Below are 26386 nucleotides of genomic sequence, written 5' to 3' on the forward strand. Positions count from 1 at the left end.
AGGTGCTTTACCACTGAACCTCATTCCCTCTTTTTCATTTTTAATTTTGTGACAGGTTCTCACTCATTTGCTTAGCACCTCACTAATTTTCAGAGGTTGGCCTCAAATTCTCAATATTCCTGCATAAACCTCCTGAGACACTGGGATTATAGGCATATGCCACTGAGCCCGGCCAAAATGTTTCTTTTTTTAATATGGGAAGGCAAGGTACAGCATGGTTCCTTGTTTTAAAGTTTTAAAGCTTGGATCAGCATCATATTTAAACACTGTTCTTGGGTTTTGGAAATCTATATGCCACAAAATAAAATTAAACCCCTGTCTCTCACCATGCACAAAACTCAAAGTGGATCAAGAACCTAGGAATTAAACCAGAGACACTGTGTCTATTAAAAGAAAAAGTAGGCCCAAATCTCCATCATGTTGGATTAGGCCCCAACTTCCTTAATAAGACTCTTATAGCACAAGAATTAATATCAAGAATCAACAAATGGGATGGACTCAAACTAAAAAGCTTCTTAGCAAAAGAAGCAAAAGAAACAATCAGGTGAATGGAGAGCCTACTAATTAGGAACAAATTCTTACCACAACACACATCAGATAGAGCACTTATCTCCAGGTACTTTTTATTGTACTCAGGCAAGGAGCCGAGTTTATATTTTTCCAGAGCTGCCAGGATTTATTAGAAAACATCTTCCTTAGGATTTAATATTACCACTGCCATCACCTTTGAGAAATCCCATTCTCATAGGCACTAAACAGCATTTGTTTGTACAGATCATTCAACCAGTGCTGGGAGGTAGCATGGTGGTACTTGACTCTCCTCTCATCTTTGGTCTCCCTAACTTTCTGCAATGACCTCTTCATTTGACCTTTGCTATTACTCTTTGGTCCAGGTTATTTTACATTAAACATTTCTTCATTTCTAATCTACATTCTTTTTTGCTGTTCTTAGACCTTTCCTCAGTTAAGAAAATATCACCAGTCTTGTTGTATTTGAAGATAAGTCGGTAGATTTTTCAGGACCCTCAATTCATTAGTCTTTCATCAAAGAATACAAGTAGTTATTGTGAACAGAGCTCAGGTCTTGTCCTCAGATAGGTACTAGTTTAAATTCTGTTATTGTCATTTGGTGTGTGACCTTAAACAATTTTTTTGAAGCTCTTTCCCAATTTCCTCACTTCTAATATTGATATCCTCTTTGTATATTGTTGTAAGGATTGAATTAATGAATGGGATCCACCACCATATACCTGTCCTGCAACAGAAACCCATTTTGATTTGACATTGTAGAATGAAATGGAACTATCCAGTTAAGTGATTGGTAAGTCATCTCATAAGGAAGGAAAAGAACTTAAATTTCATGTTGAGCTAAGCACTGTGCTAAGGACATCCCATGCACCTGGATTAGTTTCTCAACTCCATCACTAATTCATCTATTTACAGCAATAGCAATACCTCTTCTGTCTCATGACTTAGTACAAGGCTAGAATAAGATCATGGCTATAAGTAGTTTAAAAAATAAAAAAAGATATTCTCAGTACTGTATGAATAGAGATCTATCATCACTATTTTCTATCCTGGCTTTTTTTTGGGGGGGGGGGGTTTGCTTTTACTGGTTTGAGTTAATTTTCTTCAAAATTTCCCATGAGATTGGTTGGCATTGCTTCAGTTTTCTAGGGATGAAGCAGAGAGACTAAAAAACAAACAACTACTAGACTTTCTACAGTATGCTGGAAGAGGCCCTCCTACTTTATTTATTTATTTATTTATTTATTTATTTGCTGTGATATCTAGATAAAGATAAGTCTGTTGAAGAATCTTACCTGATATTCCCGATAACGCAATCCTCCATTTGTATTTATGGTAAAATCAGATTTCATTTCTTTCTTCTAAGAAAAAGAATGAAAGTATAGTTTTTAAAATGTTCAAATATAATGAAAAATTAAGAAATGCAATGGATTGTTATAAATGTGATGTCATCAAAGAGCTGGTACCTGATTGAAATTAAACTTTGAAGTACTATAATCTTTCTTCATCAAAATATGCAAAACAGCATCGTGAATTGTTAAGAAAAATATTGAGTCCTTGACTTCATCATCAAAAAATTCACATCGAGCAAGCTTCTCAATGAAATCATCTGAAGAGAGAAAAGAAACTGTAACACTTAGGAAGAAGTTATTGGCTGCAGGTTTTCCTCTTGAGGTTGATAATTTAATATTCCATTTGTAAATGTGCATTTCATTGACATTTGGTTAAGTGTGGGTTGCAACAATAGGATAACTTTGTATCACTAGTGCAATGTCTCCTGGAATTAAAGAGTACCTTTCTAATAAACATACCTGTTTAATGCCGTACTGTAAAAAGGAAGAAGGAAAAGATTCAAATGGGAAAATCTGAAGTAGTTCCTGGAAAATTAATCCACTTTTATTTAGGCAGGAACCTAGTAAGTTAATCTCCCTGTTCAATGGCTAGAACATCAAATATAGTTATTAAAAATTGGTATTCTTTCAAAACACAAAACATGATAGATCTGTGATATGCTTTGGTTTTTGATTGCCAAACCTATCATTTACCAGTTACTTAACTGTAGCCCATTTTCCCAGAGCTGCCAGGATTTATTAGAAAGCATTTTCCTTAGGATTTCATATTACCACTGCCATCACCTTTGAGAAATCCCATTCTCGTAGGCACTAAACAGCATTTGTTTGTACAGATCATTCAACCAAATATGACCTCATGTCTACTATGTGCAAAGCTCTTTCTGAGTAATAAAAAGGATCAAAAGGCAAATTAGATCTGAATCTCACCCTGGAGGAACATAGAATATTTATATATAATTGTAGTACTGAAAGGAAAAAGTGTTTTATAAAATAATTAGGGAAAGGAGCAGTCCAGTGTTTTCTTTATTACTAGTTTCAAAAATAATGTCCAGCACACAATAGGTATTTGTATTATCTTTTTTGTTGTTGTTCAAGAAGAGAGGTGCAGGACATGTATGTACTATGGAAATTCTGAGACAGTAGGTAAAAATTGTTTCCTCTTGGTGGGTATCTAGGATAAATTAACTGAATAGATGTCACTTTTCTAGTATCTATGATTTGGAGAAAGGTGGAGGAAGAGGAGGAGCAAAAGTATGGAGATGGGAAAGTGTTCACAGGCAGGCTTTTGACAGGTGACCAAGGGAGAGGGTAGGGGAGAGGGGTGATGTTGGTTTGACTGAGAAGGGATACCAGGCAGCAGGAATGGACACTTTCAAAGAGATCTGGAATGATGGGGAAGGAATAAAATTGTTTAGTAAATTAAGAGTTAATAGTTGAGTGAGAACATTTATAATTTTAAGCAACCCTTGAACTGAATATATCTATAGACTTGGGGATAGGGGGCAAGAGAGATTAAAGGTGCTAATTCTGTCTCCTTGCAGATCTGTGTGCTAGTCGTACAAGATACTCCTTAAAATACACTTAAAATAAATACACTTAAAATACACTTCAGATACTGTCAAGGTTGACTCCCATATTTCATTTCAGTCTCTTCTCAAGGGTCACATTACTGGGTATCCCTAATGGCTAGTCTAAAATAGCAACATGCCCATGGCTCTATATCCTTAACCCTGCTTTGTTCTTTATAGTACTATCTTAAATATTGCTTTGTTTATTATTTGACTTTCCCATGAAACTATAAGCTCCACAAGGGCAGGGATTTGTCATTCACTGCTATAGCCACTCCCAGAACAAATAGTAGTTGTGTGGCATGTTCTAAACTAGATAATTAGGTAAACAATACTAATAACTGCCCTTGGAAGAGATTACAGTCTAGTGGGGACACAAACACAGAACTGCAGAATTAAGTGATGTGCATTCTACAGATGCAAACAGTCTGAAGATCCAGTGCACTGCCTGGGTAAGGAAGAAATTGTCACAGTTATTGTTGGGGAAAATTCTAGAAGAAATTTTCTAGTCAGAAAAAAAATGAGATAAGAGATCATTCTAGCAATGGACAAAAACACTAGTTAGAAAGGTCTTATAATGATCTGGATTAAGGCTGTGGAAATGGAGAGGAAGAGACTGATTTTGGGGGGGGGGCGGGGGGATGTGTGCTGGGGACTGAACCCAGAGCCTCATGCTTTCCAGGCACTCTACCACTGAGCCACATCCCCGCCCAAGGAAGAGACTGACTTAAGGGGAAATATTTTTAGGAGCTGGTGGCTTATTACCTGTAAAGGGAAGGAGAGAGGGAGAAATTAAAGAGAGTTCTGGGGTTTCCATTTTGGGCAACTGGATGAAAAGTGATGTGGTAATTGACATAGGAAAGGAGCAGTTTAGGAAGGAAGGAAAGGTCATTTATATAGTTTAGAATACGTGTGTCGGAGGTGCCTGGGGGGGACAGGCAGACAATTGAATACATGGATCTGCAGCTCAGAAGAAAGGTCTGCACTGGAGGTATGGTATGGGGATCCATTCACATGTAGGTACACTTGAAGTTATCGTAAGGGTGAAGGATATTGACTAGGAGTTCATGGAAGTAGAACTGTGGAGTTTAAGGTAGAAGGCTGGGAAGACAAACTGCTAAGGGATAGGAGAGGCACCAGTGTCAGAAACAGGAAATACTAGAGAGGTAGGAGGGGAATTCAACTCACGGAAGTCAAGGGAGTGAGAATTTTGAAGACAAATGCCAATGAAATGGTCAAATGTTCAAGCAAGCTCCAGCAGGAGGAGACTGAAAAGGAGGCCATTAATCTTGAGAAGCTGGACATCACCATAACATTGACAAGGGCATTCTCATTATCCAAGGGAAGCCGAAATCAAGATGTTATAGCAGAGGAATGCAAGGGAAGAGGGAAGAGAGACACAAAACATGACTAATACAGCAAGTTTGGAGTAAAAAAATAATGTTTGCTCATTTGATGCTTACTAAGAATTCAAACTGTAAAATTCATTTAATTATATATCAACACAACTCAAACACAGTGAAACTGTTTCCATAGGGAATTTTATTGGCTCAACTGCGAATTAGGTTTCCTTTTTGATGATTGTATAAAATACCTGTTTTTTTGGAGAGGCTGTCTAGATCAAGCATTGGCAGTGAGCCTGCAGTTAGTATCAGAGCATAAAATCAATATAAAAGAACTTACCATCAGTTCCAACAATATACACATCTACATTGATCCTGATAAAGTCTTGCAAAATCTGTTTAAAAAAAAGTGCATCTTTTTTTTAGGGAACAGTATCACTTATCAGATACATAAGGAAAACAATTCTGGGGGATATATTACTTTCAGAACCTTTTACATTTTGAAAAGAGGTAATAGCATAGGTAGATACTAAAGTTAAAAACAAGGCTCTATGAGAGAAAGAAAGAAACCTGAATAGAACAGCCCTCCTCCCTCCTCAATAAGAAGTTAAAAATAATCAATCTTGAGGGAAGTGTTCTGAGAAAATCTCATGCCTAAAACTCATAAAATCAAGAATGATTTAATTAATTAATTTGTTATTGGTACTAGGAATTGAACTCAGGGGCACTTAACCACTGAGCCACATCCCCAGCCCTATTTTGTATTTTATTTAGAGACAGAGTCTCACTGAATTGCTTAATGCCTCGCCATTGCTGAGGCTGGCTTTGAACTCACCATCCTCCTGCTTCAGTGTCCCAAGTGGCTGGGATTACAGGCGTGAGCCACTGTGCCTGGCTCTATGATTTAATTTTAAACTAACATCATTAGTGAGGATGATAGGAACTAGAGCTTTCTGGGTACATAACATTAAAACAAAACACTACGGCCTATATGTCATTCAGAAAAAAACCCTGTCCCTGTCCTTTGTGCTATGCTGCTAGGATTTAAAAAAAAAAAAAAAAGCTAATATAAACAAAAATGAAACTAAAAAAGAAAAGGCAAGCAGTCTTCAGAATTATGTAGCGTCAAAACCAATTTCAAGATAAGTTGGAAGAAAACTAAACTGATCCCATTTCCTAATTTTGTGTCCAGCTTATTAATATTTAATAGATCTTATCTTAATTCAGATTACTTAGGAAGATTTCTGTGAAAACCTAAGGAAAATGTAGAATTAAATTTTCTGTTTTTGCACCTTTGTTGCATATTTATTTGCTTTTAAAAATGTTAATGAAATTGTGGAAAGACCTGCAACTTGATTGTTTTTGCCCTGTTTTTAAATCACATGTAACTCTTGTTCTTTTATATATCTGTTTTTTGATATTATTATAAATAGCCAAGTGAAATTTCATCAACTTACAATGAATGAGGATTAAAAAAAAAGATGCACTGTTCCGCTGTTTCCCTGACCTTTCCAAATCTTCTCTGATTTCAGGATAATGTTAGATACATGCCCCCAGGATTTGAAAGCACCATTTTCAATGCCCATATTGTACAGGAGTGTGAGCATAGTGGTCTGAGAGAAGGCTCAGCCTACTTTAGAATGGGGTTTGGTCACCTTCAAAATTGTAAGCAGTTCCATGGGAAATGTATTTTTAAAGAATTCATGGAACACACCACTCCCTCCCCTTCAGCCCTTTCATGGAATATTGTAAGATTAAATTTTACCTCTAATTCAGTGTGTATTATCTAAAGGAACATCCTTCCATAACTATAATTTTTACTTTTAGTTAATGATTGATTATTTCCATTAAGAAAAATAAATAAATTACCGTTTTGAGACCCCTCATTGAAGAAACATCAAGAAAGGACACTGCTGAAAAATCGAGAATAAGGCTGTGGAGGCTGATTTTGGGGACCATGATGTTGAGGGGAAGATCAGCATTCCAGTCTATCTGGAAAGGCAGATCTGTGGTATTGATGGGCTGATCTAGTTCCTCCATCTGATTGTTATCTAGCTCTTCATCAGAATCTTTGAAGCCATCAGCAGTACATATAAATCCTTTCTGCAAGAGAGGATAACAAGCATGATAATCCTGACTGTGAAAAACGTGTATGTTGAGGTATCCAAGGAGTTTCTAGAACATAGATTTAAAGTCAGGTCAAGCAATGGGACTGTAGACACTTGTCTTTGGTACTTTTCCCAAGACAAAAAATTTGATGAGACCATTTTTGAAATAACAGTGACACATGGAATAACTTGTTTATCTGGCATTTCATTTAAAGGAACAGGACTCACACCTTGACTTATATCTTACTGAACTGTTAGCTATATAACACATGGAATGGGCCAGGCAACTCACGGGTGTCACTTGTAGCAGGCCTCTCTTCTGCAGTTTTCGAATTTTCTTCAAAGCTTTGTTGCGTTTGCGTAGAATTCGAAGTGGAGTAAAGCCAACCTGAAAAACCCATTGCTCTGTTACAAGAGTACTGAATATTCTACCTCGATAGCATAATTCTTATAACTAGCCATGCGTTGGGGGCTTAGGACACAAAATAAGGATACTGTGATAAAATCCAAATATGATTTAAACAACATCGGCAACAACATTGCGTCAGACCTGTGATTCGCTTAGTCCATATGCAATTATCAACATTTAAAATTCTCCATACAGTCCAGGAGTTATCTACAAATGATACATTAATAGATGTAAGCCTCATTTGAATTCTTTTGTATTTTGAGCCCTCACTATTGTTAGGGAATTTTATTTGAGTATGGTGATACCTAATGAGAATTCTGCTTCTGTATATAATTTTTGTACTATTACAATTTATTTGATTATATTTTATAAAACCTATCCCTTTATGACTTTATTTCATAATTTTGTTATTAGCTCTGGAGTTAACTTTCATTTCCCCCTTTTCAACACAAATGTGTTCTTATTGCTATAATTTCAGTTCAAGAGTAGTAAGAAAGGGGGATCAAATATGTAACAAAAATCTTTGGCCAAAAAAAAAATGTAGTTAGAGGGAAAGATACTAGATTAAGTGGAAAGAGCATATAGAAAGCCACATACACAAAAGGATACCATTTTAAAAAATAGTTGCGGCCGGCCATGGTGGTGTGCACATCTATGATCCCAGTGCCTCTGGAGGCTGAGGCAGGAGTTTTGAGAATTCAAAGCTAGCCTCAGCACTTATTGAGGCCCTAACCAACTTAGTGAGACCCTGCCTCTAAATAGAATATAAAAAAGAGCTGGAGATATGGCTCAGCATATCTAGGTTCAATCCCTGCTACCCAAAAACAAAAAACCAAAAAACCAAACCAAGGCGCTGGGGTTGTGGCTCAGCGGTGGCGAACTCGCCTAGCACGTGTGAGGCCCTGGGTTCGATCCTCAGCACCACATATAATCTTTTCAATAAAAGCTGTCTGGAGTCTTAAGAAAAAAAAAAACCAACTTAGGTAGTGTACTATCTGATGCATACTGAATGATAATGAGGCTTAGGGCAACTTTATGCAAGGCATAGATCAGACCAAAATGTCTGTATCTAGGAAGAGTTCTGGGCTTTTGTTTCCCAATATTAAAGACTGCTTCCTTCTCACCTTTACCAACACCCTGTATTTACTGTTAAATATTCATTTACAACTGTTATCTCTTCCATGATCCAGTCAAATATTAAATGCTCCTCTGTTGTCTCTGAAATTGATGCCCAAAGAAAATATGTAAGATAATATCTATTAAAGACCAGCAGACTAAACCTGTGGTAAGTCTTTTTTTTTTTTTTAACTCTATAGCAGAATTGGATTAAAGGATTCTATATTGGACCTCATCTAAAGAGGCTTATTTCAGAACACATTAATGGATCCCTATACGGCAGTTTCACCTGCCGTGGGACATGGAACACAAAAAACGCTGATACAACTCAGCCTCAGCATACATGAGGTCAATAACATTCTTGTTAAAAACCAAACATTTCATTCCCAGAGACTCAACAAAATTTAAAAAAAAAAAAAACCCCAAACCTTACAGCATCTATAAGTTTCTGTTTAAAAAATCCAATGTTTGCAAAGTAGATTGGAGATGGACATCTGAAAATTTTCACTCCTTCCGGCTCATACATCTATAAGGCAGAGAAGGAATATTAGATGGTACCCAGTAGATTCATATCAATATCATTTAGCAAGTCAAAGACAAAAATGAATCTCCCTTACATCAGAATAGTCTTTTTTGTCCTTATAGATGTTGCTCCTTCCAATATTAGCCAGTGTACTACATTTTGGACTGTAGGGAAAAACAACAGCAAATAAATTATTCATGCATATTTGTTAGACCTATAAGCTAACATTGTTTTCTTCCTAGCATGTCAACACAGGTTCACTTTTCAGTTTAAAAAACTGGGGAATCATTATGCCATCAGAGACTCTAGATGGCAGACACTTTGCTTACTTATCTTTGTGTCCTCCCACAGCTCCTAAAACAGTGTTTCCAATTTGCCAGTTTACAAAGCAATGCCGTAACCTTTTTCCATGTTCATTCTGGATACCACAGCTTTTTAAGGGAGGTAAGGCAGTGATATGAATGAAGACATGGAAAAGTAAAATTACTTGATTATATGACCATTCAGTTTGTTTCTGTATTTGATGGGTCCCCAGTAAAGAATCCAATAAAAATGTAAATGAATAAAAAAGTGCAAAAGCAATACCAAAGTATTTCAATACCAGCATATTCTATTAGTCAAGGAATCACTTTAACTATTATGGTGACTTCTGCCCTAGAAAGCCTTAGTTCCCATGGAGCCTTCTTTCTCCTTATAATCACACCACTTAATACAATACGGGTTGAATCACCACATGGTGGTGATGTTACATGACAAAGATTTAAACATCAGAAAGATGCTTGAACTGCACGACTATTAAGAATAATTCCAGTCTTTGTGGAACATTAAGACCTAGAGGGGCCTTTGAGAAGTTCTCTAACCCAGCTCCAGGCTTTTAAGATGAGAGTGCAATTTAACAACCTTTGAAGAAGGCTGGAAAATTTCCCTGTCTTCTCAGTAACACATTCCCGTGTTTTAACAGGTCTGAGACAATTAAATTAAACTCACTTAGCATAGATTACTTCTGGTTTACAGGTGGGCAAACAGACTCAGAGATCTAAATGATTCCTTTGAATTATTATCAAAGCCAGAAGTAGACCAGTAGCAAGCTTCTCCCTGGGCTCTCGCCCTGTATCTGGGCCATTTTATTGGCCTTCCATCCTTGAGGTGAGCAATCTGAGGAAGGCTGTACTTGTTAGTCCTGATAGATATGCATGCCTATTAGCCAAACTCCTCTTAATCCTTGACAAAGTTTTTACTCTTCTGATTGTGCAGGTCGAAGCCTGCCAGGATGCAGAGAACAATGAGCACTCACAACTGGGTCCTGAACACAATGGTGAGGAGCTGAAATGCCACACTTGCCGCCAGGCCTAACCCGAGTCCCAGAACAATGGCAAAGATGAAGGTCATGATCCAAACCAACTAAAAAGAAAGCAACAGATGCATACGATTTACTTTGAGTAAAGTACAATGTTTTATGTCCAGAGCTATGAGAATGTGTGAACTTCCGGGGCCAAAAGCAGAGGTTGGAAGTTGTTATCTTGGTCCAGGGAGCAAAGTACGTAGGAGGACACCTGTCTTGAGAGGTCATTTCTGCAGACCCAGGGTCTGTGCCACAGAAACACTAGCAAATATAAAAAGAGCCAAAGAAAATGCATCTATTTCTAATTCCACCTCTGAACCAGTAAAGGAAACAGTCTAATTTTCACAACAAAAATTACAGAACCAGCCTAGTTGTTAAAATCAGAAAATTAACTGGTAGCGCCTATACCAATCTAATTTTTGGTCTGCTCACTTAATCAATGGCTACTGTTTCTAAGAGACTTTTAGCATGCCAAAAGGGTGTTTAAATCCCCACAATGATCTATCAGGAACAAAAGTAAACCAAGGGTAACTTATTACTTTATGTTCTTTAAGTACCACAGTGTATGCCGACAAGCATTTTTACACCATAGACTTTGGCCTTGAGTAAATTATGGACTGTGCTTTTCACAGCAAGGCATGTTGAGAGAAAGGGGGAGCCTTTTCAAAAGAAAAAGTGTTTTCCAGAAGGAATGTTCAGAATTTCAATTCTTCACAGATTTTCTGAAAATGAATACATTGTGTAATGAAGAACAAAAGTAAAATCCACCCCTAAAATTCAGAGTTTCTGTGGCATTCATGATGACTGTAAGAAAAAATTAGGTTTTGCAAGGCATGGCGGCTCACTTCTGTAATCCCAGCAGCTCAGGAGGCTTAGGCTGGAGAATCACCAGTTCAAAGCCAGGCTCAAGAATTTAGCAAGACCCTAAGAAACTCAGTGAGAACTTGTCTCTAAATAAAATAAGATAAAGGGGCTGGGAATATGGCTCAGTGGTTAAGCACCCCAGGGTTCAATCCCTGGTACTGAAGGAAAAAAAAAGGTAGATCTAAGAAAGTCCTGCACTAGTGTTGTGTGGAGCATTTTCTACTTGTGGAAGTCCAACCTTTTATATTAAAATCTCAGAGAATGTCCATTAGAGTATGCAATTTAAAGATGGCAAATAAAACAATCTGAGGTTGTTTTGAACAGACATATAGAAATAAAATTTCGTAGAGTTTACAATGTAAACATATATTTTACATCAACATTAAACTACCATCCTGAGTCATCTCCTTTTCCAGTACCATTGCATCTACTTACACAATCATATTTATCCTTTCGCCACAATCTGCCTATTTCAGCAAACTGCATCAGCATTCCTTTTAAGTTTCCAAGTGCCAAAGCTGCCAGGACAGACTGTGAAACACAGAGACAGCAGATGTACTTTAAGTTAATCAAATAAACCATATAGAAGCAAAGGTGAAGGCTGCAGATAAGTGAGTCCTTTAGTGGGCCTCAAAGCATATCAAAGAATACACCCTTTTCCGGTGTCCAATGCCATGCAAGACAGACACATTAGAGCTGGAACTCTGACCTAGCCCCTGCATTTATTGTCCCCACAGTGACAAGGGCTGAATTGCTCTTTGTGATTATGCCATAGATGATCTGATGGCACTTACTAGCCTCCATCTTGGGACAGAGAAAGGTAGATCTTCAGAACTTTGGCAGGTAAGCACTAGAATAAATTCTTCCCTAAGCAAAGCCCGTATAATGTGTATCTATTTATTAAAGTTGAGGAGATGGGGGTTGCCCTTTGTCGGGGAAAAACAAAAGCTTTGGGAACTTGAGGTTCTGGAATGAGAATCCCAATCTTTGGTGAAGACCAGCAATGGTGCCATTTTGTAAGAGGAAGCTAAAGATCACAAAAAGTTAACCAAGACTTGAGGTAGGCTCTCTGACAGCATGAACTGTATGTGTCTTGTTTCCTGGTGTACCCTCAGAAGGTATTACAGTAAATGCATATGGAAGTGGCTCTATAATTATTCAGCTGAATAATTAATAACAAACTAATATTCCCCAAGCTAGTACCTGCCACTGACAACACAGCCTCTCACAAAGCCCTAGTGTTGACATCACAGAATGATGGATTCACTAAACTCAGACTTCCTCAAAAAGCTTCAAGCTTCCAGTTCTTTGCACCCAAGAATGCCATAATTGGTCTTGTGAGAGTTGTGCTAAGTCTGATGAAACCTGCTGAATAGCTAAGTATATGCATCCTTATTCAGATTTTAACACAATGGTAGGAATGCCCCTGCGACACACGAGCTGTTCCACTCTGAGTATACTGACTACTTTCATACCATGAAAGCCCGATATCCAAAAAAATGCAGCATTTGTTTTCATATCTTGAAGATAGTTTAAGTGATTCAGGTATTTTTAATTTTCACAAGTAACTTTCACATTTCATTATCTAAGCTGTTCATTTGATTCATTCTGAGACTAGAGATCATTGTTTGGAACAAACACGGTCTTAAATAACTTTAAAAAGGAAATTGCGTACAAATAAATGTCAGTTAAGAAGTAGGGGGAAACAGCACAAAGTCTGTAATATATTTACTAGTACCGTACTAATGTCAATACCCAGGTTTTGATAGTGTACTACAGCTTTAAGAAATGTCACTGATGTAGTGGCTGGTGTGAGACTCAAAGGACTCTGTATGCAATGGCCCTCCTTCTTTTGTAGGACTTTAGTATAAGTGTGAAATAGGTCAAGTACAACCTTTTATAAAGACTTTTTTTTCATTAGGTGTTATTTCCCAACTGGTCAGTATTCTATGGAACAATACTTTGAAGCAATTTATAATGAAATATATATACAATAGAGTACTTTTAAAAGTAGAGTAGAGCATTGAGAAACCATAGAAAAGAAAGGGGGATGATTTTACCAGGAACCTGACATTCACATTGCAATTAATATAAAGGACTAAATAGGTATAAAATGCTTAAAACTCTGCTGATACTTAATAAGTACTCAACAAATGTAGTCCAACTTATTATGAGCTATTTTTCCTTCATATGATGAAAAGAAGTAAAGTTGCTATTCAGGTTGAATGACATTCCTGACATGATCATCTAAAGAGAATTATCACGTGGATTCTTTGAGGAAGGTGTTTTGATTGACATTCTGGACAATGTCCTGGAGTGTGGTTTATTCAGGAAAGAGGATTTTAAATGGCAATTGTCTCTTCAGCGTCTCCAAGTTGTTCGGGGAGGAAGAGCCCACATTATACTCTGAGGATACACAGTAGGGTGCTCTATGTAAGGGTAAGTGTACATAGTCAACTTTATTGAGATACACATTTTTTCTATTTATATAGTGGTGACTTCTTGACTTCTTTCATGCTATCAATTTTGAAATCAAGAGTCAGTATATGAAGGATATGTGTTTTTGGCAAATAGTATTCCACATTGTTTAAAGACAGATTGGACCAATGAGGTTCTTTGGGAAGATCACAATGGATGTCCAGAAACCTGGGACTAAATTCACATTTCAGCTACTAACCAACTTGGGGAAAAAAGCTTAGATAACAGCCAGTAGACATTGGTGAACTATATATCCTTCTAGTCAGAAGAACAATAGAATGTTTTTATAATAATAATAATAATACTATTAATGACTTTCATATTAATGAACTTTCATGTTAATGACCTAGGTTAAGTACCTCATCTACACCATCTCATTTAATTTTTGCAGCTGTGTGTGTTGGGTACTAATTTCCTCTCTATTTTACAAATAGAGAACTTGAGGTTCAGAGAGGTAAAGTTATTGGCACAGAAGCACACAGAAAATAAGTGGCAGAGCCAGAATTAGAAGTAGATCTACAGAGTTCCTGACCCAGTACTTTATATACTACCTCTGAATCATATTAGAACCACAAAGAGCAATGCATTGTATTTATCATCATCTGGTTTCCTAGCGATCCTATGTTTTCCACGGTCTGATGTTATTTTTTTAAATGGGGATGCTGCAGCAATTTACAAGCATTTAACTAACCCCTCACAGTTAGGGGAGCACCAGGGTGAATAGGTGAAGTCTGTAGATGTGCCAGCATCTATTCCCTGGACGATTATCCAGTTGATGGCAATCAGGTAAGTACACAACCTATGCTGGGTCTGATTAGACACCTTGAACTTTTTGCTCCCATCCTGCAAGCAGACAGTGTTGGTTTTGGAGTCAAACCAAACCTCTAGGAGCTGCAGGGCGTATTTTTGAGAACAGGTTGTGTGGCTGGTAGCACCACTCTCTGCATTAGATAGACAGCCTGTGATGACCTCAGCCTTGAAGAAAATCTCCACTTCAGTCAATCATGTTGAAGCTACAGTACCAGGGCGCTCTGCTGCTTAAACATTAATTATATTCTGCATTACGTACATGCACAGAGCAGAGTAGATAAGGTAGTTTGGGCATCTGCATTCCTAACATTCATAAAATGCTTCCAGGAAGAAAAGAAAATGTTTTTGACCCATGGAGGACTGGCTAAAGAGAATATTTGAGAGTGTGCTGTTACCTTATTTTCCCTAGTTTAGTTTGTGCTTTCAGAACTTAAGAGCCAAGACCCTTGTTGTATCACCCCAAGGAAAGCCATGTTACCTAAAGGGAGAGGAGTGTTACCTTTTGCAGTGGTGCCAGAAGAAAGGCAATGGCCACAATGACAATCAACACAATGACAGCGGAGAGGAGCCCAGCAACCTGTGCAGACAAAACAGTTCTCTTCACAATCTGCACTCTGCCCTTAGCTTGGCTTTCCCGGTTATTAACTCTGGGATGGCCCCTGCAGCAAGGATATTGAAATACCTGCGTTTTGCCTCCTGTACTCTCCTGGACCCCTGATCTGGAGAGGGCGGTACTCCCTGCAAAGCCTCTAAATGATCCAGTGAATATGTTACTCAATCCCAAGGCAATTAACTCCTGAAGGAGAACAAGGAGGAAGTTTTCTTAGAAGTATTCTGTTTTAGAAGAATATTGTGTGCACAAAATATTGTTTACAGTTGCCTAATCAGACCCAGGATAGATTATGTACTTACCTGATTGCCATCAATTGGATAATCATACTTGAGGGAATAGACACTGGCCACAGAAAAGGCCACTGCGAAGCCCACAATCGCAATGCCAAAGCTGTCTCCTATGGTGTTTTGGAAAATCTGCACATTGGGTGTAATAGGGGGCTCAAATCTGAAATTGAAATGCAACGAGTTTGAGTGTCACCAACGAGCTTATAAATTCATGTGATTATTGGAAAAAAATCAAGGAATGAATGCAATCTTGCCTGAGTTATGTCTCACTCTATGTGACAGAGCTTTGGGAGTAGTGATGAATAGACTCTGAATATGTTTTACAATTAGAGCCCAATGCTGGATGACTACAAAGCTGAGAATAATTGAGTGTGACTTAACAAAAATTTAGTCCTACTGAGACCTTTGGAATTTGCCATCTTGTTGAAAAGCAACACTGCCTGGATTTGAAAAAAAGATTTTAAATCCAGTCCAATGATAGTGGTACAATGGATATGATTTTGCCAGCACACCTACATTATGATGTCCACTTTTATCCCTACAAGCTTCTTGCAAAATGTTTTACATTCTGCTTGTATTGTTACATTGCAAAGCATTGCCCATGGTGCCATCCATGGATGAAGTCTCTTTGAGCAAACAATTTTGAGACAAGGGAAGAAAAACAAAACAAAACAAAGCAAAGCAACGAAAGGAAGGAAGGAAGGAAGGAAGGAAGGAAGGAAAGAAGGAAGGAAAGAAAAGAAAAGAAGAGAAAAGAAAAGAAAAGAAAAGAAAAAGTCATTTGACAACCATAACATTTCATGGAAAACCCCTAGCAAACAGGTGGGTCTTGGACTTTGCCCCACACTCCAGAGAGCTGCCAGAGCCAACCATGGCCCTGATGAGCATGGGTTATAGTTTAAAGTGATACAGTGTCAGAGAAATGTTCATTTCACAAGGGATACTTCTGTGCTTATGCCTCATGAACTTAAAGAGTTAGATATATTTATTAGTTGTATTATAAAAGGTGCACATATCTTAAACTTAATATTAATTTACTAAAATACTCAGTTCCTTTAAACATCTGTTTCTGATCTAAAACATTGGAAGTGGGTTAATTGGATTCAATCTGTAAATATCTTTTTTTTGGGTGGGGGGTGCGGGGTACCACAGATTGAACTCAGGGGCATTTGACATTGAGCCTCATCCCAGCTCTATTTTGTATTATATTTAGAGACAGGGTCTCACTAAGTTGCTTAGCACCTCGCCATTGCTGAGTCTGGCTTTGAACTTGTGATCCTCCTGCCTCAGCCTCCCGAGCCGCTGGGATTACAGGTGTGTGCAACCATGCCCGGTTTATAAACATCTTTGATAATACATTTTCAGCTTTAATTTGGAAGAAGTACTATTTTTCTATACTCGGCTGACATCATAAATTAGAAAGGTTGCTAGGAATGTTATTTACTTGCTTATTTATATATTTACTTATTTGTGGTGGTACGGTTGGAAACTAGGCCCTCACACATGCTAGGCAAGTGCTCTATCACTGAGCCACATCCCCATCCCTGTTTTCTGATATAATTAAATTTTGTGTTTGATGCCAAAATAACCCGGACCTTACTATTATTCTTTTGTTTTAGTTTCTGAATGCCATAAACTTGTGTGATGGAGATTTTATAGTCCGAAGTCTTCATTTCTGGTCTGCCACTTATCCTTCCTGAGATGCAGATTCCTCATTTGTAAAGTGAGGATGATAACAACTGTTCTTTTTTTCTTCATAGTTTTGTGGGAGGGTCAAATAAAATAATGAATATGACTGCTATTTGTACACTGTGAAATACAAAGTGCCTATCAGCTTCTATTACAGGACCCTCTGCATCTAAGTGACATCCTTTGTGTTTCCTCCAGTATTTCAACCAGCACTTCCCTTTGGCCAAGTTATTTGCATTTGGTGTGTGTGTCTTCATGAAAACGATTTGTAAAGTGGCATATGCATTAATAGCATTAATATGCATTAACAACAATAATTGATGATCATTATCTTCCAGTAATATTGTATTTGCAATTAACAGACATTTAAAATGCTCAATTGTTGCTTAGAAAAAAAAATGGGAGTGTAAAAAAAGCACATCAAGTGCCTCTTACCTAACTCGGATGCTAAATGAGTAACAGTCATAATTCAGTTTCAATACTAATTGTAGGTCGGGCACTTAACCATGGCACATGTAGTAACTAGTTCAATCCTTCTGAAAATCCTGTATGACAGCTATTCTTTTCAGCCTTATTTTATAGCCCAGGGCATTGAGGCACAGAGTTTAGTTATTTGTTCTCTGCCTCTAGAAGATGTGAATTTACCTAATGGGTCACACTGCCTCTCTGTAGAGTGTAATGGCTAATAAATGTGAGCTAGGTTCTTCCCCCACCCCACATTCCTTGTAGAGAGAGGTCCATTGACCTTGAAATTATATTTTGTCACTCAGTGATCTTGAAGTTTATCATTTATTTTCAAAACGTCTGCTTCTGACCAGACTCTCTTTGATTTTGCTTTTGTTTATTTATTTTTGATTTGGCGTCTTCCAGGACACAGTGCAATCACCTGAAAGTTACAGGGTGGAGGGAAAACCTAGAAATAGTATTTTAGTCTCAGCCTACTTTCCACTTCACAACTTCACAGAAGTGATGTTTGAGATTCATTAAGTGGAACACCTGAAGAGCTGGTGATAAAAATATTTTTTTGCTTAAAAATATACCTGTATCTGTTATTAAAGGAATTTGGCTATTCTAAGACAAGGATATACATAAAACTGATGACTTCTGGCATTCTCAAAACCTTGTAAAGCATGGGGAGAGGAGTGGTCTTTAATTTGTTTTGACAGATGATGATCTTTCCTTGGAGAAAGAAACTGGTGCTACCTGGAGGGCAGAGAAAGGAAAACACAAAAAGAGATCTCCCCTCTCAATCCACTAAATGTAATAAAATATATTTTCAAATTCCTTGTACTAGCTGGGAAAGCTGCTCTGGCTTTGTTTTGAACTTGACCATGAGAAAGGACAGAGTGTGCCAGTGTGCCTATCGATTGCTCAAGCGGTGTACAAGTATTCCTTCAGTGTTTCTTTTGAACTTTCGGAACTTGGCTCCAGTAACCTCAAACAAAGCACGATGTATTGTTTATAGTAATTTACAGACAAGGAAATCTGATTTTAGTTGATGCTTCTTTAGAAGAAGTGGTTTATTTTGCCTACTTTTTAACTCTCACTACTTTCCTAACATTTACTTTCATGTGCGTCCTTGCTGGCCTGGCTGTGAGTTCTTCTAACCAGGAGAAACTTCCTGATATTAACAGTGGACCCTGACTCCTTTTGTAGCTACTTCCTTGAAGGACAGCAGCCAGCTTTCATTCTTCATGTGCAGTGCTGGGGCTTCTCACCAGGGTTGCACTTTCCTGTGACTGCTGTCTACTCACTCTCTGCTGATGCACAGAGACACCAGCATAGAAAACACACTTACCCAGTATCCATCTGCCCAACCACAGACACGTTAAACCTGTGCTCGAAGTCACAGCCATAGGATACACCTGTTGCGATCACCGTCTGCAAAGTTGCAAATTGCCCAAGTTAGAAATGTTTGATGCAACCAAGAGTCTGAACCTGGGGTGGGGGAACATTGCCAAAACCCACCCTGGACTTTTTAATAAGCCTCTTTAGCCTGGGCTTTGCTATTTCTTTTTAAAAGAGGTCCTGAGGCAATCCTGACTGCCAGTTAAACAAAGAACCACAGCTCTAATTCAAATGGGTCTGTTGTCTGGTCTTCTTAGAGGTCTTGCTCCCTGCACCATCTTTGTCTTGGAAAGAATAAGCCCAAAATCATAACAGGAAGTTATTAAATTCAGAATGAACAGAAAAATCCTACTACACAGTACACCCAGAAACTGCAGAAATAGCATCTGCCCCACTAAAACCTCAAAATCTGCAGATGATGAAAACTTTCTGACATGATGACACTAGAATATGAAAGAAATTTTTAAGATGATCAATTACCACAATAAGTTCGATGGGGATAGGCACTGGAAGTTTGGACTTGTAGCGCTGATTTATCTCTTTAAACACAAATACAATAAACAGGATAATCAGGGATGTCACGAGGTCAGCAATGTTAGTCTTCTCTATTTGGGTGAATACAGACTCTAGTACCTACAGTTACAAAAAAAGACACCAAGCTCCTATATTAGTGCATAATTTGGATACAACACTTACCTCCAAATAGATAAAAATATACATTGAAGCAGGAGGACTGGCAGAAGAGGGATAGTGAGTCTCTGTTCTGCTCCTGTCAAATGTAAACTACAAAATCGTAAAGACCAGCATGGAGATGTGTATGAGAAGGGTAAATTAGCCTAGTGGAGGTGATACCCTGGTGTAGGGGGACATCTGTCATTTTTTTTTCTTTTTCTGAGAAGCTCTTTGGCTAGTGTCAAATTTTGTTGGATACAATTTACAACAGATCTTTTCTGCACTTAGTTCTCTTTAGCTGTTGTTCTTTATTTCACAACCATCACTGCTGTTATATCCAAGGAATAACTTCTAATCCCTGATAGTTTTTTCTTTTTTTAAAAAAGAGAGAGAGAACTTTTTTTAAAGAGAGAGAATTTTTTAATATTTATTTTTTAGTTCTCGGCGGACACAACATCTTCGTTTGTATGTGGTGCTGAGGATCGAACCCGGGCCTCACGCATGCCAGGTGAGCGCGCTACTGCTTGAGCCACATCTCTAGCCCCTGGTAGTGTTTTTTTTTTGTTTTTTTTTTAAAGCCTGACCTGTATTCCCTTAAATCTTAGTCTTTTAAAGGTTCAACTCCCTCATATTTGTTGGCTTATTTTCCAGGTCACTTTTTGGAAAATAGTTCCCTAAATGCATGCTCTCACTTCCTGAAGTCAGAGGGTTGCATATCTATGGGGCCAAGACAGGAGTTGCTCTGGACAGGAATGAGAGACTGTTTGCTCCAATAAGGAGCAAGATCTGTCTCCAAGATTGTTTTGATAGAAGTACTAAGAACACTACCTATTGGTAAATGAAATGATGGAAGGTCATTGTTTTAAACTGAGCTCCTGCAATAGACCTCCCCCGGACCAGATCAAACCAAAATGAAGTCACTCATGCTGAATGCCACATAACCAAGATGAAACTTTAAGAAAGCAGATAGATCTTAAAACATAACAGTTTCCCCCTGCTAGACGCAGGTGATTCCAGTCTGACTTAGCCTAAAAAGATGATCCCCTTTGCTTTAACTCCTGGGGGAAAGAGGAGAAGCTAAACCAGAAGTAATCAGCCTTTAATCAATCAATTTTTTTTGTATTGTTCTTCCCACTTTACCAACCCCACTGTTCCACTATTTCCCAATGGAATTTGAGACTAAGTCCATTTATGATGATGATAGAGAGTGACATCACTATCCACAAAACTGGGTTAATCTCTCAAAATTAAAAAGTTGAACCAAAGTGGGGGAATAAGGTTTGGTCTAAAACTACCTCTGTTTTAATTTGACCTAAATAAATTTCTTTTTATGTAATAACATAACTTCATGTGTACATAGATTAAACTACTCTTGTAACAAGTAGCTGAGTCTCACTCAGCTAGTCACAAGAGGTTGACAGTTCAAACCATCTTCAAAAAAAGACAGACATGAGCTGTAACCAGTCGGACTGTCTCTGTACCTTACTTCCATCTTCTCTGTGTCACTTCCTTTCCTCCGACTATAAATGTAACCAGACTGTGTGGTGGAGTGAAGCTTTCTGAACCATTTTGGTCCAAACTATTGCTTGATTCTATAATTACAAATAAAGCCAATTAATATCTGCAAAACTAGGATTTATTGTTATTTCATCTTAATACTTCTACTTTGCTTTCTTTGGAGGAGGGGAGAACCACTGCCTTATCTACCCGTGGAACAATTTTCTTTTGCTATATGAACAGATATGCATAAAGGACTCAACAACTTCAATTTCAAAAGACTTGATTTATGAGAAATAGAGAAATATAATAAATTAATAAGCAAATTTCTTTGAAAATTAGACTTTGAGAAAAAATTTAAAACTCAGGAAAAAAATAGCAAACCTTTTAATAATACGCTTAGATTGTGGTTATTTTTTTTCCTCTGTTGTTAACATTAACTATATGGTAGATGTGGTTGATTTTCAGTGTTCTTCTCTTTTCTACCAACCTTTTTTATAATATGAATCAATTTCACAACCCATTGATTTTTGGAAGTTGTAGGTTTGCCCTACAGCAAAGGCACTAAAGGAAGGTTCTCTAGGAAACACGTGGTGAATTTTATGTATTTCAATAGTTCTTTTTAAGTGAGGGGAACACTTACTTTGAAAATCGAGAATGGGTCCGTGTGTGCTGGAACTGACAGCTGCAACATGAATTTGAGCTGGGAAACCAACACATGAACGGCGGCAGCAGTGGTGAAGGCACTGATCAGGGACTCAGATAGGTAGATCACTACAAATCCGATCCGCAGAACCCCCAGGACCAGCTGGCAAGAGAAGGACAAAAGCGTGTGTTAATGTGGATTAAGAGTACACCTCAGCAAACTAAAGGATCAGCCATGGAAAGGATTCCAACGTAGAGGTTCACCCTGCATGCACAGGCCTTGAAGAGGCTGCTGTCTCTCCTCCCGGAAAACTCCCATTCAGGACTCCTCCCTCTAATTCCCTCCCATCCCACCCCCCAGGTTGAAAGTTACATGGTGTTCAAAGAAAAGAGGACATAAGTCCAATATGCCCCCAGGATTTATCCCACCCCCCTTATTTATAGGTGCGGTGTCTTTAGAAGACTCACCATAAACCATTTATAGCAGAATCTTATCTATCATCAGCCCTCATAAATTTGCTGATGTAATTTGAAATCAACACTTTCTAGCTGCTACAGCATGCATGGGTGAGTGTCCATTCACATCCCCTCAAATACATTGTTTGACTGTTTAAGAAACACGGAATTGCATATTGGACATCAAAAGTGCTTGGTTCTAGCTGGGGAACAAGGGTAGTTAATTCCTCTCAAAGCATCAGGATTTTGCAATAAAGTGAATGGAATGGACTTTCTTGGCCTTTATTTGGCCTTTCTTTCCTCTCATGTCTTCAGAATGAAGACAAAGTTCTGGGTACACAAAGTCCAGTTGGGTTTTATTTCTGTTCTTAGGTTCAGAAATGTATTACAAACAACTGACTGCATGGTTTGACAGTAAGTAGGACACACACTATTTTCTGTAGAGATTGATTTATTCTTTCTTCAAGAAATTCACTAACAGTAAACTTGAGCAACATCCTGAAGTTTCCATGGCATTTTCTCTATTCAAAATGGTGTCAGTGTTGTGGTTTGAGAGTGAGTCTTTAGGTTCCACCATGATCTTCTCTACTGTCCCTCAAATCTTTGATATGAACAGCTCAAAGTGCAAAGCCCCTAACTCTTGCAATTAGCTTGGAGTCACTGAAGGATTAGGAAGAAAAAATCCCGAAGTTACTAGTGTCCCTATTACTTGTTATGTTTTATGACTGTACCAAGTGATTTTATTGACTTGAGCATTGAATTCCTTACCAGTTGCACCACCCTGTTCCCCTCCTTTTTTTTTTCCTTCTATCTAGATGCACATTCACTTGTTTTTGCAATGTGGATCTGTCTCCCCTTCCCAACCCTTTGGCTGTGGAGAGTGATACTTTTTAAATCACTTTTTCTGGGCCTCTGAACAAGGGACACAAACCAAAGGGAAGATGAAGAGTGTGTGGGAGGAGGGGAAAAATTCCCAGAAAAATGCACACTAGTCAAAACAAGCAGATTATGAGAAAGTGCTCACCTGGATGATTCCAGAAAGGACTGTGACAGTTGTAGCCACCACTAATTTCTTCTGCTCCAATATCGATTCATTATTCTCTGTGCTATTGGATGATTCCAAGGTGGTACTGGCATCTGAGACTACATTTGTAACCACTGCTCCCACCATCATACTTAGAACTGGAAATGGTCCTAATTAATAGAAGGCAAACTGTGGTCAGCCTGTGCCTCCCTGGAGCACATACTACAATACAGCATATACAAAGAATGCCCTTTTCCCAAATCCCAGTCCTAGGTCTTACGGGAAATGATGGCTAATAGAACTCATAAAGAAAAAGCAATAAAGCATTCATTAGCACCATAACTGACTTACCTACAGATATGTGTTTAGAAGTACCCAAAAAGAAGTAGACTATGACTGGGAAAAAGGCTGCATACAACCCATATCTTGGGGGGATGGTGACCAGCAGAGCAAATGCTAAACCTGTAAACACACAAACAGAAGGATCCTTATTTTGTGCAAGGGAATCTCACAAATTCTCATTAGGGCTTTTCTGATATTTAAGGTTGGAACTTTAAAATAAGTTATCTTAAGGAAACAAAATAAGTTACCTTATTAATTAAAAATGTATCAAAGATACAAATGTAAGAATGAAAACCATAAATCTCTTAGAAGAAAACAAGTATACATTTTTGTGACCTTGGGTTAGGTTATGATTTCTAAGAAATGACCCCTTACAGTATAAGCAATTGGAGAAAAAAAAATAAATAAACTGACTTGATTAAAATTTGTAAAATGTGTACTCAAAGGATATTTTCAAGAAACTAAGGGCTAGAGATGTAGCTCAGTGGTGGAGGACTTGCCTCACATATGCAAGGCCCCAGATTTGATCCCCAGCACCACTGGAAAAAAATAAACTGAAATGATAATCCACATAATGAGAAAAATTATTTGCAAATATATGTTGGATAAGGAGTTCTTTGCAACTATATGTACAAAATATAAATACCCTTTGCAACTTGACAATAAAAAGACAACCTTTTTTTAAAGGGCAAGGGATTTGAATAGCCCTTTTTGCCAAAGATGTACAAATGGCCAATATGTACAAGAAAAGACGCTTAACATGAGTCATTGGAAAAATACGAATTAAAACCACAACGAGATACCACTTCACCTTCTAGGATAGCTAAAGTAATAAAGACGAAAGTTAAGGATGTGGAGAAATCTGAATCCTCACACACTGTTAGTGGGAATGTAAAAGAGAGCAGCCACTTTAGACAATAATTTGGCAGTTCAACAAGTGATCAAACATGGAGTTACCATATGATCCAACAATTACACTTAGGTATATACTGAGGCAATTGGCACATGTTTACACAAAAAGTTGTACACAAATGTTCATAATAGCATTATTCATAATAGGCTCAAAGTTCAAACAACTCAAATGTCCATGAACTGGTGAATGGATAAACAAAATGAAATAATCATGTAAAATATTATTTGTCTATGCTGCAATATGGATGAGCCTGGAAAACATGATACCAAGTGAAGAAATCAGACACAAAATGCCACATATTTTATGGATCCATTTTTATGAAATATCCAGAATAGGGAAATTCATAGAGACAGAGAATCATTGTCAAGGGGATAAGTTGGGGTGTGTGGAATGTGAAGTGTCTGTTAATGAGCAAGGGATGTTTTTTGGAGGGTGAAAATGTTATGGAATTAGTGGTGTTAAATATTCAGCCTGTTGAATATACTTAAATCCATTGAATCATACACATTAAAAGGGTGGCTGCAGATATGACTCAGTGGTAAAAAGAGTGTCTAGCATGGACAAGATCCTGAGTTGCATCTCCAGCACCATACCACACCCACACACCCCACAAAAAAAGGGCATATGCATTATATCTAATTTTATGGCATATGCCTTGTATCTAATTTTATGGCATATGCATTATATCTAAAAAGGAGAGGAGGGTACCTTGAAGTACAGCCACCAGCCCTGTGCTGATACCAGAAACGATGTCACTGAGTAGCCATTCCTTTATTCGGTATGATGGTAACCAAGATGCTATGGGGAAGAAAGAGAGGGCAATTCTCTTGGCCTTTTGTGTGGAACAGCTGAAACATTGAAAACCACAGGTCAGTTAATTAATATCAAATTTTAAGTTCAGTTCCTAACTGTGGGTGGAAAATTGGTAAAGATGATAATATATTAAAGATCAAACTAGTCATATAACTCCTACTATACCCAGGTTAACAGATCCCTGGTCACCATCATAGAATTTTTTTTAAGACAAATACTAGGCTAGGGTTGTGGCTCAGTGGTAGAGTGTTTGTCTCACATGTGTGAGGTACTGGGTTTGATCCTCAGCACCACATAAAAATCAATAAAATAAAGGTATCGTGTCTATCTAAAACTTAAATATATTAAATATATTTTTAAAATAAAAAGATCAAATTTTCTTTAGCTGTAGTAGAATTTGTTTGTCATCCTTAGCTTGAACTGTGCTATATTTCAATTGAGAATTTTCCTCGTCCCCATCTATTATCTGATTTGGAAAGACTGTGTCGCTAGCTGAGACAGTATTCATTTTAGACATAACTTTCCAACCCTGGCAGGGAGTAGGAGATTTGGAAACTTCAGACAAAAAGACTCCTTGGTTATGGACTAGAGCCAGAAAGGAGAGCTTGAAAGCTAGAAAATTTAGGAGAAAGTCTCCGTTTATTCCTAATGTCAATGCCTTAAAAATATCTTACCTACAACACAATTTGAGATGATCCAGAAATGTCTTATGATGTCTGTGTTTCTTCTTATGTTCTTCGCCAAAAGTGTTTGCAGAGTACACTGGCCTGGCCACAACATACTGATTTCCTATGGGTTCGATCATTTTGCTTCTTTTGGCAGTGGTGGCAAGTGGAAGACCTTTGGAACTATGTGGTGAACCCTTCTTCTTGCCGTTAGCAGGTTAAAATGCCTGAAACCAAATAGAACTTGCTTCTTAAATAACTCAGAGATAATGTGATGCAATTTACAGATGGGTGAGCTCTGAACTGAATGTTACCACCTTTTGAGATCAAAAGAGGCAGGATTAAGGGACCTAGATTGTATTTTGTGACAGTGATATCACTTTTTCCTCCAATGAGCTGGACACTTCTCCTTTGGGTAAGTAAACAAAGAGCTTGTATTTAATTTTTTAAGAAGCAATAAAAATTGACTCAGTGTACAAAC

At 37.9% G+C, this 26386-nt stretch overlaps 1 protein-coding gene across 1 annotated transcript; it reads right to left on the reverse strand.

Moving 5' to 3' along the window:
- SLC26A3 (solute carrier family 26 member 3) lies at positions 1 to 26045 on the reverse strand (the record flags this gene model as incomplete). The annotated part of the gene is made up of 19 exons (XM_081287759.1): positions 1 to 1889; positions 1995 to 2137; positions 5132 to 5186; positions 6661 to 6894; positions 7192 to 7287; positions 8858 to 8950; positions 9042 to 9111; positions 10242 to 10348; positions 11589 to 11684; positions 14941 to 15018; positions 15124 to 15237; positions 15354 to 15501; positions 18829 to 18911; positions 19359 to 19511; positions 21691 to 21855; positions 23173 to 23342; positions 23524 to 23634; positions 25136 to 25275; positions 25915 to 26045. The coding sequence occupies 19 exons, from the start codon at positions 26043 to 26045 to the stop codon at positions 1791 to 1793; spliced, it is 2286 nt and encodes a 761-aa protein (XP_081143885.1). The 3' UTR covers positions 1 to 1790.
- Positions 26046 to 26386: the final 341 nt, after the last annotated feature.

This window comes from Spermophilus citellus (assembly GCF_964194105.1).
Source record: "Spermophilus citellus genome assembly, chromosome: 3".
Lineage (NCBI taxonomy): Eukaryota > Metazoa > Chordata > Mammalia > Rodentia > Sciuridae > Spermophilus > Spermophilus citellus.